At 43.7% G+C, this 15344-nt stretch overlaps 4 protein-coding genes across 4 annotated transcripts; all 4 read right to left on the minus strand.

The window, feature by feature from the left end:
- Positions 1-6469: 6469 nt before the first annotated feature.
- Positions 6470-7180, minus strand: LSM04_007886 (uncharacterized protein; the record flags this gene model as incomplete). Its single annotated transcript, XM_067333651.1, has 1 exon — positions 6470-7180. One exon carries the CDS (start codon positions 7178-7180, stop codon positions 6470-6472), a length of 711 nt encoding a protein of 236 aa, XP_067189522.1.
- A 350-nt stretch (positions 7181-7530) lies between these two features.
- LSM04_002788 (Glycosyl transferase family 10) lies at positions 7531-8219 on the minus strand (the record flags this gene model as incomplete). The annotated part of the gene is made up of 2 exons (XM_067333652.1): positions 7531-7977; positions 8037-8219. The coding sequence occupies 2 exons, from the start codon at positions 8217-8219 to the stop codon at positions 7531-7533; spliced, it is 630 nt and encodes a 209-aa protein (XP_067189425.1).
- Positions 8220-11366: 3147 nt separating this feature from the next.
- Positions 11367-11723, minus strand: LSM04_007549 (uncharacterized protein; the record flags this gene model as incomplete). Its single annotated transcript, XM_067333653.1, has 1 exon — positions 11367-11723. The coding sequence occupies one exon, from the start codon at positions 11721-11723 to the stop codon at positions 11367-11369; it is 357 nt and encodes a 118-aa protein (XP_067189519.1).
- Positions 11724-12715: 992 nt separating this feature from the next.
- Positions 12716-13404, minus strand: LSM04_000545 (Glycosyl transferase family 10; the record flags this gene model as incomplete). Its single annotated transcript, XM_067333654.1, has 2 exons — positions 12716-13162; positions 13222-13404. 2 exons carry the CDS (start codon positions 13402-13404, stop codon positions 12716-12718), a joined length of 630 nt encoding a protein of 209 aa, XP_067189382.1.
- Between the last annotated feature and the right edge of the window lie 1940 nt (positions 13405-15344).

The raw sequence follows: 15344 nt of genomic DNA on the forward strand, positions 1-15344 counted from the left end.
GACCAATAAAATATATCGAGAAATCCACTTTGGGAAGGGGCTTCAAATTTTTTTTTCTCTTTTTAAAGTAGAAAAAAAAAGGAAAAAAAGAATTTAAATAAAGAGATCATCTTATTAACACATACAGGAATTTAAGAAAAAAAAAAGCAAAAACACAGGGGATAATATATATTGTACTTAAAACCACTTTTTTCCCAGAACTTATATTGACATCCCTGTTAATACAATTACAAAGCTTCCCAGCACCAAATTTCAAGAATGCACTTCCACCTAAATAAATTGGGATTGATAATTCAGAAACGAATCACTTCTTACGCAACGAACACATGATAAAAAAAATTTAACGACTTAAAAAAAAATCAAGATTAGATTAATATCCCATCACATAAAGAATACTCTGCTTCTTACCTTTCCTAGGAAGAAACAATTAAAAAAATAGGGAAAAGGGGAAAAAAAGAATTTAAATAAAGAGATCATCTTATTAACACATACAGGAATTTAAGAGAAACAAAGCAAAAACACAGGGGATAATATATATTGTACTTAAAACCACTTTTTTCCCAGAACTTATATTGACATCCCTGTTAATACAATTACAAAGCTTCCCAGCACCAAATTTCAAGAATGCACTTCCACCTAAATAAATTGGGATTGATAATTCAGAAACGAATCACTTCTTACGCAACGAACACATGATAAAAAAAATTTAACGACTTAAAAAAAAATCAAGATTAGATTAATATCCCATCACATAAAGAATACTCTGCTTCTTACCTTTCCTAGGAAGAAACAATTAAAAAAATAGGGAAAAGGGAAAAAAAAGAATTTAAATAAAGAGATCATCTTATTAAGACATACAGGAATTTAAGAGAAACAAAGCAAAAACACAGGGGATAATATATATTGTACTTAAAACCACTTTTTTCCCAGAACTTATATTGACATCCCTGTTAATACAATTACAAAGCTTCCCAGCACCAAATTTCAAGAATGCACTTCCACCTAAATAAATTGGGATTGATAATTCAGAAACGAATCACTTCTTACGCAACGAACACATGATAAAAAAAATTTAACGACTTAAAAAAATCAAGATTAGATTAATATCCCATCACATAAAGAATACTCTGCTTCTTACCTTTCCTAGGAAGAAACAATTAAAAAAATAGGGAAAAGGGAAAAAAAGAATTTAAATAAAGAGATCATCTTATTAAGACATACAGGAATTTAAGAGAAACAAAGCAAAAACACAGGGGATAATATATATTGTACTTAAAACCACTTTTTTCCCAGAACTTATATTGACATCCCTGTTAATACAATTACAAAGCTTCCCAGCACCAAATTTCAAGAATGCACTTCCACCTAAATAAATTGGGATTGATAATTCAGAAACGAATCACTTCTTACGCAACGAACACATGATAAAAAAAATTTAACGACTTAAAAAAAAATCAAGATTAGATTAATATCCCATCACATAAAGAATACTCTGCTTCTTACCTTTCCTAGGAAGAAACAATTAAAAAAATAGGGAAAAAGGGAAAAAAAAGAATTTAATAAAGAGATCATCTTATTAAGACATACAGGAATTTAAGAGAAAAAAAAAACGACGCTGCAATCATTATAGAAAATGATTCCTATCTCTTACTAAAAAAATTTCTTTCCGAGAAAAATAAAAACAGGAACAACTCCGCCTTACTGTGTGAAAAATTAGGTACAAAATAAAAAAAGGGGAAAAACAGGCACTCAGACCGGACCAACCCCGCCTACCACTTTCCTGCAACAAATATCAAGAAATAAATAAAGTTTATTTGAATTTCTTTTTTATTTATTTATTTATTTATTTTTTTGGCATCAAGCAATAGAAAATTGAGCGAAATTCCGACAGCTTCTAATGTATGAAATATTGATACGAAAAAAAGGAATTACTAAGGTTTTTCCGCAATTTTCAATAGAAAGGCAAAAAAATTTTTTGTATAATCCCAAAGCTGCTTAAATTACATTAAACAAAGAACCCAATCTAACGGACTAAAATTTTCATCATTTACGAGTAAAAACTAATGAGTAAACATTTCCCAAGATAGGAATAAATAATAAATTTCAAAGTAAATAATAAAAAATAATTTATTTATTTTTCCTTTAATTAGACTTCTGAACCTTTAAACTCATTTCCTAGTTTATGAAAAAATCTTGGAAAAAATGCGCGGTTAACCTATTAAAAAGTCCAGAACAGCAGTTGCCTCAACAAGAAAACCTTTGCTTTAGTAAAATCCCCTAAAAAAAAATAAAAAAAAACACGCCACGCAGCACGCAGGGAAGACACGGCCCGCCGCAACAGAACCGCGGGAAGCGCACCCCGAACGAAAAAAACAGACCCCCGCACCACCACCCAGACGGAGGCGAAAAAAAGAAACCGGACGGGGACCCTCGCCCCGTCGCGGGAAGGGGCGGGGGGCGCGAAAAGAACGAAAAGACCCCGCCGCCCCGGAGGCCCTCGGGTTTGCCCCGCGCCCTCCAGGGCCCGGCCGGCCGGGGGTTCCCTGGGGCCCCAAAAAAAAAAAAAAAAAAAAAAAACGGCCGAAACCCCCCGCCGGACCCGAACGCCCTTCGGAAACCACGGCAATGAGAACGGCCCGCGCCCCTTCCCCCCTCGGAGGAAGGAAGGAAAAGGGCTGGCGTTTTCCGCGTCTGGTGCCCGTTTGCTTTCCCCACTTAGCTGCTTCCCGGCGGGCGGCGGGGCAGAAGGGACGGGAGGGCTTTAAAGCCCTTTTAACCCGCCCCCCGCTCTCCCTGTCAAAAGTTCCACCCTTCGCTAAGTCTAATTTTTCGATGTTTTTCCTCTAGATATTCCATCCGCTGGATTTCGCCCTGAAGCCACATAACTCCAAGTAGCGCTTTCGCCGTGCGAACGTAAAACTTTTTCTATAGCGCCAACTTTCGCAACTAACGCCTCTGAATGCGCATTCCCTTTTGCATAATATGCATTATCGTCGCATTATAAACGGGAATATCCAATGGCCCTGCCAAATAAATCTTAAAAGCCCGTAACGCTAGATGAACGGCTCTCGCCTTTGCTTTGGAAATCATGCGAGGTGAGCGCTTCCAAGCCCCACCTGCGGCCAAAACTTCCCATTTATCCCTAAACAATAACGCTCCCCATCCGCACATGGATGCGTCTGCCGCCAGCGTTGCGGTGGTTGAGAACTGCTGTGGTGGATAAACCGGCTTGTTCGCCATTAATGTTTTGGGCCGGTTTTGCCCAACGACCCTTGCGTTAAGTGATAAATTTGCTGGGCCTTGTGGTCGTAATAAACCTTGATCTAAACATGATAAACGTTGACGCACTGCCTTTAAGAAGAAATAATAAGGGAAAAGGGATTCACCCTCAACTCCCGCCGCGTGCATCAAGGGTGAAACTGTGCTCTCCAATTCTTCAACCGTCATCTTTTCCAGTGACGGTGTTTCTTGCAACCTTCTTATTCTCTTCTGACTTATGGAGACCGTGTGGTTCCTTATGGTTGAAGGGCACCCCGATGAAATCGTATTCCTTCGTTTAAAACTGCTCCTCCCCAATAGTGGCTCCACAGCTTTGCATGTTATGTGTGATTTGGCGTCCCCAAGATTATACCTTTTCGTGTGGACCACTTATTCTAATATTATCAATCCAAAGGTGTATTTTTAACTCTTTGGGTACTGCATATTGTGGCAATACCATCTCCGGATCGCCAGCCAAAACTCTTGCAACAGTATTTATAATCTCAGGACTACATTTATAGCTCATGGGAAGGCGAGTGAACTCAACGAATTCACCTGATTCCGTGCGGCAACGGAAACTTGCTCGTGTGTTTACTGGTAGTTCCACTTGGAAAAATGATGCCTTTAAACCAAATAATGTCGCGGTTTCGCCGTGAACCGCATCCAGGCACGGGGAAATATGCGCGAGAGGAACATCGGCCTCATAATCATCCTTGTCATTCTTTTCTCTTGGCCACGCAATAAATCCCCTTCTCTGCCCTGACAGTTTGCCCTCCACCACCGCAAACGGGCCCACCCAACCTTTAGCTGGATGCGATGAAGCTGTACAAATAATTCCTGCTTCCTACATGCGCTGCGCGTCAGCGTTGTTAATCCGTAAACTAGATTTACGTTCCTTCAAATATGTTTCTGTTTTTTGCATAGTGTTCCACAATATATCCCAAGGACTTTTGGCTCTCTCGTTCATCCGCTTACTAATCCATTTGGTGGGCAGTGTTTCCACGTCTATTTGTTGCAACGGTAGTCGTGGATCGAGATCGTGTTCGACCACTGCTGCTGCGGTGTGTGCAAGTGCCCCTCTCTTTATGGAGCGAGCTGCCATTCCGTAGGGGCGAAGGATATTCTCCATGTCTTTTGTGGTTAGTGTCGTTAACTTTTCGTCGCCCTTCATTTCTTTAACGACTGCTTTTATCCTTCGCGCATCCTCTCCTCCGATGGCTGCGTACCTCGCTGCCCTTTGTGGCCCGATCTTGAATGTTTTTGGGTAAGGCTCCCCAATCCACTATTGTGGCTGCTGGGTTTTTTGCCTGCGGTACAAAATTTTGCTTCTGGAGCTGTGCTATTTCTCCCCAACGGCTGGCTGTCAACCATGCCAGTCGTAAAGCCACTCGATCCCTTTCCTTTGTAAGAGTATCGCTTATCACATCCAATTCCCATCTTAACATTGGTCGTGCTTGTTTCATGGGATCTGCAGTCGCTGTCTTTTGGAGGCCTGCCAGAAACATTTGGGATGGTGTTCTCCCTGATGCCAACATGGTGATCAGAGTGCGCGTGTATTGCATCGCGCTGTTTTCTTGCCAATTGCAGACTTATGATAAATAGTGGAATGTTTTCTTCCATCACTTCTAAATTGTGCTGCACTGCGAAATCGATGAATCTTCTTATTATGGATCCCCGTTGTTCCCATGTTGTGCGGGGCCACATGCGTTTGGAGACACGGTTGACCTCGGAAGCCAGCGCCACGATGTACGGATCGTGGGAAGGTGCGGGTATAATCGTAATGTTGTTTATAGATTTCGTCCCTGCGGAAAGATTTTTTGCTGGAAAAAACATTTGAATTTGTTGCATTTTCTTATTGCTCCTTTGGCAATGATATGGGTCACCGTTTGAGTATTTGATCGGAAGAACATCACCGTGTTGTGTGGGTTCATCCACTCCTGAATATCTAACTTTTGTTGATATCCCATCATCCTTGGCCCCGGCATGCACTGTTTCCGTGGCCGAATATCGTTTTTTTGTTTAAAAGCCTCTCGTTGCAATTGCACCCGGCACGTAGAGCTGTAATGCCCGATGCGAACGCATCTGAAACAGTCTGCCTTGCTGAGTGGTGGTGCCGACTGTTCCTTCCTCAACTTCATAGCTGCTTGTATGAAGGGTTCATCTCTTTTTGCAGAGGCTGAGCAATGGCCTTCCTGATATCCTGCATCTTCACGCCCGCGTTATCCTTTACCGTTTAAATTATCCACAGTTGTGTATATAATCGTCGTCCCATTTGCACCTGTTGTGCTGACAACCCCTCGTCACGAAGTGTATACATCCATTGCACGAAATTCCCCCATGTATCGCCATAGGCCGGGCCCTGGATTGACTGGCATAGTAAAAATTCCCCAGTATGTGCTCACCAATTGGTCAGGTGAAGTGTCAATAATTAATTGCAGCATACCGTCAAAGGTGCGTATTTGCTCTTCTGGACTGAGACCTTCGGTGCGTGCTGGCAGCCTGAGTTCCTGTGTTCCCCGGAAACCCCTTTGGGGGTTTCCTCCATATCGTTGTTGAATAAGACGGACTAATAGTACCTGACATTTTTACTTCCTTGTAAACTTACATTCGGAAAACTTACACTTACACAGGCTGAAAAGATGGAAATAAATAAATATTATCTATCATGAAGCCATTCAATATTTTTACTATCTGATAACGTAAGGCTCGATCATTCTTTTCGCAAGCTTTAAAAAAAAACAATGACGGCAATAGGGGTAAACAGTGGCCCGAGCCTCTGGGGAAGGGGGCGGGTAGTCAAAGCCATGGCGACCTTCTCGTCAAGACACGGGCGTGGATAAAAATAAATAAATAAATAAATAAATAAATAAATAAATAAATAAATAAATAAATAAATAAATAAATAATAATAATAATAATAATAATAATAATAATAATAATAATATGCTTTGGTTCACGCTTTTGTACGTTTATTATTCGTTTCCCTTCTTCTAACACGGAAAACCACAAAAAAGTATAAGAAAAAAACACAACGCGTTCAAATAATTTTTTTATTGTATCAGTAACTGAAACATTTTTTTTTTCGCTCCGGTCCTCCGCTCTTTTTTTTTTTTTCGACGACACCCCCGCAGCACCTGACATGCCAGGCCCGCCCCTCAAAAAGAAATATGAGATAGTTTTTCCCGCATTTCGGGGAACCCTACCGTGGATTCTAATCCTCGTCCGTCCAACTCCAGCCGTCGCTGCTTCCGTTATGGGGCGGCTGTTGTTTCCTTTCCCCAGAACGCCGGCGGAGTGCTTGGGTGGTGTTTACGCCGACCTCCAAATTCTCTGAACCCTTGGTTATCGACACGACGCCTTTTGCCCCGCCAACTCTCTTCAATTCCACAAGTGCGTCATTCTCAGTCCCACCACCGTTGTCCTCGTCCATGCTTGGCCTTGCCATCCGCATCCAACCGCGACGCCGTGAAAAGAAATTGCGTCCCAGCACAGACCGGTAGAACCTCACACCAAAAAATAATCCGAGGAGTAATGTCACAAATCCAGAAAAAAGTAAAACAAATCCATAGGATATGTAATCATCGCCAGGAGAAAAGTTGGTGTTACTTGATGTGTTTGGCTGTTTTGTTACGTCTGAGGTAGGGGAACCTTCTCCAGATTTTCCACTGATAGGTCCTTCTTCGTTTCGGTGAGCAGGGTTCTGGTTTTCAGACAATGAGCCTACAAAAGAAGGGGCCCCATTATCTTCTGCAAAACTGGATTTCTTCGATTCCTGGACAGCTGCAGAGGATCCACCTCCAGTACCAACAGTCTGCGCGCATCCTGAGTCACCCACATGATCGGCTGAATTTTTCAATTCTGTTGCCAGAGCTGCACCTGATAAAAAAAAGAAAACCAACAACAAAAGAATAATAAAACGCATCTTAGATGCCTTAAACAGTTAACAACAGAGAAAAGAAGAACTACTTACCTTTCCCTTAAATTTTCACGAAACTAACAAATAAAAAGGAAAAAAGAGAGAAAGACAGACAGAGACAGACAGAGAGAGAGGGAGAGAGGCGGCGACATTGTACAACAGGTATTCTTTCGCTTGAGTCAGGAAACCGGAAACAGTGCCAATACTCCAGTAGAACTCAAGACATCGCCCAGAAGCCCAATAACTTTCTGTGTGTTCGCTAGATCACACAAATATTCGTACAATCAGGCTAAAACGTGGACACACCCCACCCCTCTTTCGGCACCCTCAGTAGCATACAATGATACACAAGCGCATTACCTCCCGCCTTCCACCTTCCTCCGCTTTTCACGTGCCTCAGCACACAGTGCACATATCGGGTCAGTGTGGTACATGTTATCCAAAAAGTTCTCACCCCATTCCTCCGCACGTTTGACATGACGCCACGCCAAAAGTTGCTTGACGGCGGCATCGTCCGTCTCTAGGTGCTGCAGGAACTCCCCAAGTTTCTGGAACGCGCCCGCACCGTCATCCCAAACCTTCGCTGCCGCCTCAGCATCACCCAGCTGCCCAGGAATGAAGCGCTCCACCTCCACTACACTGCGCCGACCCGACGGGAGAAAGTCGTCAATGTTCGGGGCGCCCCAGTACAACGGAATGGCTCCACTCAATAGAGCGTGGTACACCTTCTCCGTCACATAATCCTTCTCCCTCGAGTTCTCAGGTGCCATGGCGTACTTGTACTTGCGGAACACGCATAACTTCTGTGGATAGCGTCCAGCAATAGCTGCGCAGTCGGGCGGTATTCGTTGGTTGCGGGCACAAGCCCCATAGCTGTGAACAGGATAATATCTAGATAAATGGCGTGTAGCATTGGCACGGCATCATAGCAAATGCACAGTAATGTATGCACCCCAATACGTCCTTGCCTGTCACGAGCAGTTCGCGAAGGCGATATATGCTTCACCACAGCGGCTACAAATTCTTGGTTTTGCACCTTCTCCATTCACTTCACGGCGTCCTAGATGGTATGAGGAGGTGCTGGCAAGGGTCCCTGCTATTCTTGCCGCACCAGGCGCCAAAGGGTACAAGAGACACAGTTTTCACCTCTTCCAGACACCAGCGGCCGTCAACGCCAACAAATCCCAACAGTACAAAAGTAGAGAGCTACACTACTGAGCACGAGAGTAAGCGACAGCAACCACCCGAGGCACGTCAACCCAACCTCAGTGCAGGCCACCGCATCCCATAGCAACCCCAACACTTCGTGTATTATCCGTTATGATCTTTGTCGGGAATTAACAGCAGCACAAAAGAGAGTACATCGTCAGACAAACACCCACAGACGCCTATCTACATACTGCTTGAACCCAGAGATGCCTTGCAATACCATTCGTTTTGTGATTAGCAGAGACACATAGTGCCAATGGCGCGCGAAAACGTCCGAACCAACCAGAGCATCACATTGCAAGGTCGCTTCCAGAGTTCTCTGTAGACTTAAGGCGCCTCTAAAACGGAAGAAGAATAATTTATGCCTTGCCTTTTCCTTTAAAAGAAGGACGATAGAGAAAAAGGAAAAGAAGTTCCTCTTGTTCTATGTATTCTCTCTATTAGCAGGTATCTTTTAAAGAGAAAAAGAAACACCTCACAATCAGTCCAGGATGACTACACAGTATCCATGAACATTAATTACAGGGCAAAAAAAAAAAAGAATGATATAGTGTAATTTTCACCGTAGGCAGAAAAAACTAAATAATTTCATTTGTAAGCTTTTCTCATAATCAAAAACAAAAAAAAATGTCGATTTACCAGTTTGTTCTCAACGCTTTGCTCATTATAAAAAGAATATCTGTTAATTCCAAAGGGATGAAAATCCCTACGTGATGTTTGCTCGTTGCCGTGGGTGCAGACATACAAAAGAAATCTTTCTACGAATAATGAGTGCAGTTTATAAAAGGGAAAAAAACATCAAGTGAAATCACAAAGAAACACACATAGTGAATGCCCTTTATATAATAGAAAGAAAAAAGAAACATCAAGTGAAATCACAAAGAAACACACATGGTGAATGCCCTTTATATAATAGAAAGAAAAAAGAAAGAAACATCAAGTGAAATCACAAAGAAACACACATAGTGAATGCCCTTTATATAATAGAAAGAAAAAAAAGAAACATCAAGTGAAATGTCCCACAGACGCTGAAGAGAGATACAGAGAGAATAGATGTGTATATACTCTACTCTGCACAACACGAGAGACACAAGACATGCCCCCTTCCTCACACTTGCTCAAAGAACTGACAAGAATGCGGCAACCGCGGCAAGAGACATGAAAGAGAGAAAAAGGATATCCCTCATAGCCCCATCTTTTGAGGCTAGTATGTCCAAACTACTTCCATCAGGAGCCACGGTGCATACTTCGTCATACTTTGGGCAAATTATACTTCCACTCACAAAGTTTGAGCCTTTTGGAGTGATGGTTCCACCGTCATTGCACTTTTGCCATGTACTGCTGCCCTTGTATTTAACACTTACACCTTTACCCTCGCACTTTACCGCCACGCACAAACCACTCATTTCAACTTGGGAGATACCTTCTTTTACAATGAGCGAATCAGCATCCAGGCACCATGAGTCACGGCCAAAGAGCGAAGGCGAACTATCTTTTGTGTTCTCCGTCACGCAACTACGAGTCGAGGAAACAATTGGGCAATAGTCCATCCCCTCATGTGGTGAACCACTAACAGTATTGGACGTGAAATACTGGTACTCCACTGGAAGAGGTTGAGAATTCGAGACAATATCACAAATTCCCAGAGATTTACGGCCAGACGTGCAACGACTGGGGACAGTCGTGTTACAGAACATCTTGGGATATTTGGTGATGTTATTTACCATGCACTTCTCCTGAAGGAACTCGCAACCAGCGTTTCTTCCCCAACTCATCGTTTCCTCCATTCCCCAATTAGCCCTATATACACCCATATCCTCGAAAGTTGCCATTGTTAGTGCAGTGTAAAGCATGATGCCGTTTTCATCCCGGAAACTCATGAGTTCGTCCTTTGCGTTACGACGCCCCCAGTGTGAAGGATCAGAGTGGCTCTCTTCCAGTTCCATGCCAGTGATCTTCGCACATTTATAGTGCGCCTTTGCTTTCTCCTTCGTCTTCGGGGTATTCACAACAAGAACATTGTTTCGCTTCCCGCGTAGACCTTGAACTTTCGTTGTCATTCCAAGTGTCGAAAACTGATTGAAGTTAAACCCAAGAGCATGTGCCAACTCGTGCGCAACAATACGTAGGATACCCGGTATCGTTTCCATATATTGTGGGCTGATGTTCATAGCTGCGACAATAGTTCGATTCCCTTTCTCAACGCACGGGACAGCCCACACATTCGACGGGGTTGCGGCCACATAAAGCACCATATCAGCACCAGACACACCTACTGTTCGGTGTTTGCTGGGAACAGTGAAACGAGAGCATACCTCAGATGTGAATTTGGGCACCACCACAGGTTTGCTTTCGCGATGGACAAGGAGTCGATCACTGTGGAGTTTGATTGCCCCGGGAACAATCTCCGAGAGAATTCTCTTTTTCTTAGCATTAGTCAGAACTTCCAAACTGTTACACTGGGTAGTACCACCAAGAAAATAATTCGGCCGGGTACGAAAAGCCTCATCGCAGTACTTTGATGGATCATTTAAGTCATCGGATGATACAACGATGCGTAGCGGTTCCCACTTATCAGGTAAGGATGCAGTGTACGCCTGCCACAAGCCCTGCCCCTTCTTCGGCAATTCTCTTAGTACAGAGACAGGAGGCCCGCTCTTCTTAATGACCTCATCGAAGACACATCCGTTTGGAACAGCTGCTATGCACTGCGAAAGAAAAGAAACGAACAGCACCAACAGTATGAGGCATTTCATATTTCTCATCCTGGTTGTGGAACAAAACCTTTAACAGCCTTAGACAGTAATTCACCCTAGAGGGATAGAAGCGGTGTGAAGACGGGTAAATAGGAGGCAGAGAGAAAAGGAAAGAAAATAAACAAAGAAAAAAAAAATGATCAATACAGAGAGCACCTTACTGTAGCCACGCTGTTTTCACCGCTACCACGGAAGCGTGCAGAATGTTACTTTGTTGAAGGGCCTGCTCACCACCACGAGATCTCTTTCAGGCGTTGTGCACGCTGCATTGCGGCACCTGCAAAGTATGGGGCATAGAGCCACCGTACCGTGTGTGCCCCACCACCGTCACTCGACCTGGGGGACTGCAGGAGACCCAGCCCACTGAGAGCGTCACCCTGATGGGCAAGACACTCGCTATCCATTGAAACCAGAAGGGGTGACGTGAGAGTGTCGACGGAACTTATAGTGCCTGCGTGGCGACCCGCGGACCGCACCTCGCGGTTCCACAACAGCAAGCGTGGGGAGACACCTTTGATGGACACCTGTGAGGGCCTTCCGTCATCAGCGTCGTGTCCACCAGCACGAATACATGCGCTACCCATTAAGGCGCCCAACGCTTCCTTACTGCAAAGTCCCAAACAAACACCCCCTCCCAAAAAAACAAAAAAAACGAGGAAGAGAAGAAGGACGAACATACTTCGGGCTCCATCTGCGGATGACACAGATCACTCTTGGTGAGTGCTATCAACCCATACACACAACCTCCAGGGTGAACACAATAATACTTATTCTCTCGCCAACACCACCTATAGAGAAGAGTAAGAGTACTCATCTGCATAGAGAAACGTCTGCCATTTCAGAGTCAAGTACAATCGCACACAACAAAGCCAATTGTGAACGGAATATGCTTCGTACCTTGGTCAAACCTGGCAAAGAAATAAACAGAAACAAACAAACAAATGATCTATGAAGTTCCAATTAATTCCAACAATATCGTATCCTGTAAAGACACGTGAAAGCAAAGCATAAAACATCAAATTCTCCATACCGCCGGTATCATCCGTCAGGAATTACAAAGTGGCAGATTCTAGAGTCCCTTCCAATCCAGACCCTTCCGCGTGGAGGGGATAAGGGGGTTGGGTGGGACGGTAAAGAAAAAACCAAATCTTAAATACTTTTCTAATCGTTCAGCTCGAGGCTCTTTGACTACAACAAAACCCAAGGAAGGACGAAGATAAACACACCCCCAAAATGCCTTAATTATCATAGACCAAAACCGGATACATATTCTTTTCCACAAGCTCCCAAAAAAGAAAAAAAGGTCTGCGTCCAAAAGGGAGTAAACAAAAAAGGAAAAAAAAGACAGACAGAGAGAGAGAGGCGGCGACATTGTACAACAGGTATTCTTTCGCTTGAGTCAGTAAACCGGAAACAGTGCCAATACTCCAGTAGAACTCAAGACATCGCCCAGAAGCCCAATAACTTTCTGTGTGTTCGCTAGATCACACAAATATTCGTACAATCAGGCTAAAACGTGGACACACCCCACCCCTCTTTCGGCACCCTCAGTAGCATACAATGATACACAAGCGCATTACCTCCCGCCTTCCACCTTCCTCCGCTTTTCACGTGCCTCAGCACACAGTGCACATATCGGGTCAGTGTGGTACATGTTATCCAAAAAGTTCTCACCCCATTCCTCCGCACGTTTGACATGACGCCACGCCAAAAGTTGCTTGACGGCGGCATCGTCCGTCTCTAGGTGCTGCAGGAACTCCCCAAGTTTCTGGAACGCGCCCGCACCGTCATCCCGAACCTTCGCTGCCGCCTCAGCATCACCCAGCTGCCCAGGAATGAAGCGCTCCACCTCCACTACACTGCGCCGACCCGACGGGAGAAAGTCGTCAATGTTCGGGGCGCCCCAGTACAACGGAATGGCTCCACTCAATAGAGCGTGGTACACCTTCTCCGTCACATAATCCTTCTCCCTCGAGTTCTCAGGTGCCATGGCGTACTTGTACTTGCGGAACACGCATAACTTCTGTGGATAGCGTCCAGCAATAGCTGCGCAGTCGGGCGGTATTCGTTGGTTGCGGGCACAAGCCCCATAGCTGTGAACAGGATAATATCTAGATAAATGGCGTGTAGCATTGGCACGGCATCACAGCAAATGCACAGTAATGTATGCACCCCAATACGTCCTTGCCTGTCACGAGCAGTTCGCGAAGGCGATATATGCTTCACCACAGCGGCTACAAATTCTTGGTTTTGCACCTTCTCCATTCACTTCACGGTGTCCTAGATGGTATGAGGAGGTGCTGGCAAGGGTCCCTGCTATTCTTGCCGCACCAGGCGCCAAAGGGTACAAGAGACACAGTTTTCACCTCTTCCAGACACCAGCGGCCGTCAACGCCAACAAATCCTAACAGTACAAAAGTAGAGAGCTACACTACTGAGCACGAGAGTAAGCGACAGCAACCACCCGAGGCACGTCAACCCAACCTCAGTGCAGGCCACCGCATCCCATAGCAACCCCAACACTTCGTGTATTATCCGTTATGATCTTTGTCGGGAATTAACAGCAGCACAAAAGAGAGTACATCGTCAGACAAACGCCCACAGACGCCTATCTACATACTGCTTGAACCCAGAGATGCCTTGCAATACCATTCGTTTTGTGATTAGCAGAGACACATAGTGCCAATGGCGCGCGAAAACGTCCGAACCAACCAGAGCATCACATTGCAAGGTCGCTTCCAGAGTTCTCTGTAGACTTAAGGCGCCTCTAAAACGGAAGAAGAATAATTTATGCCTTGCCTTTTCCTTTAAAAGAAGGACGATAGAGAAAAAGGAAAAGAAGTTCCTCTTGTTCTATGTATTCTCTCTATTAGCAGGTATCTTTTAAAGAGAAAAAGAAACACCTCACAATCAGTCCAGGATGACTACACAGTATCCATGAACATTAATTACAGGGCAAAAAAAAAAAGAATGATATAGTGTAATTTTCACCGTAGGCAGAAAACCCTAAATAATTCCATTTGTAAGCTTTTCTCATAATCAAAAACAAAAAAAAATGCCGATTTACCAGTTTGTTCTCAACGTTTTGCTCATTATTAAAAAAATATCTGTTAACTCCAAAGGGATGAAAATCCCCACGTGGTGTTTGCTCGTTGCCGTGGGTACAGACATACAAAAAAAATCTTTCTACGAATAATGAGTGCAGTTTATAAAAGGGAAAAAAACACCAAGTGAGATCACAAAGAAACACACATAGTTAATGCCCTTTATATAATAGAAAAAAAAAGAAACACCAAGTGAAATCACAAAGAAACACACATGGTTAATGCCCTTTATATAATAGAAAGAAAAAAGAAACACCAAGTGAAATCACAAAGAAACACACATGGTTAATGCCCTTTATATAATAGAAAAAAAAAGAAACACCAAGTGAAATCACAAAGAAACACACATAGTGAATGCCCTTTATATAATAGAAAGAAAAAAAAAAGAAACATCAAGTGAAATCACAAAGAAACACACATAGTGAATGCCCTTTATATAATAGAAAGAAAAAAAAAAGAAACATCAAGTGAAATCACAAAGAAACACACATGGTTAATGCTATTTATATAATAGAAAGAAAGAAACGTCAAGTGAAATGTCCCACAGACGCTGAAGAAGAGAGATACAGAGAGAATAGATGTGTATATACCCTACTCTGCACAACACGAGAGACACAAAACATGCCTCCTTCCTCACAATTGCTCAAAGAACTAACAAGAATGCGGCAACCGCGGCAAGAGACATGAAAGAGAGAAAAAGGATATCCCTCATAGCCCCATCTTTTGAGGCTAGTATGACCAAACTACTTCCATCAGGAGCCACGGTGCATACTTCGTCATACTTTGGGCAAATTATACTTCCACTCACAAAGTTTGAGCCTTTTGGAGTGATGGTTCCACCGTCATTGCACTTTTGCCATGTACTGCTGCCCTTGTATTTAACACTTACACCTTTACCCTCGCACTTTACCGCCACGCACAAACCACTCATTTCAACTTGGGAGGTACCTTCTTTTACAATGAGCGAATCAGCATCCAGGCACCATGAGTCACGGCCAAAGAGCGAAGGCGAACTATCTTTTGTGTTCTCCGTCACGCAACTACGAGTCGAGGAAACAATTGGGCAATAGTCCATCCCCTCATGTGGTGAACCACTAACAG

This window comes from Trypanosoma melophagium (genome assembly GCF_022059095.1).
Source record: "Trypanosoma melophagium isolate St. Kilda chromosome Unknown ctg30segment0, whole genome shotgun sequence".
NCBI classification, from domain to species: domain Eukaryota; phylum Euglenozoa; class Kinetoplastea; order Trypanosomatida; family Trypanosomatidae; genus Trypanosoma; species Trypanosoma melophagium.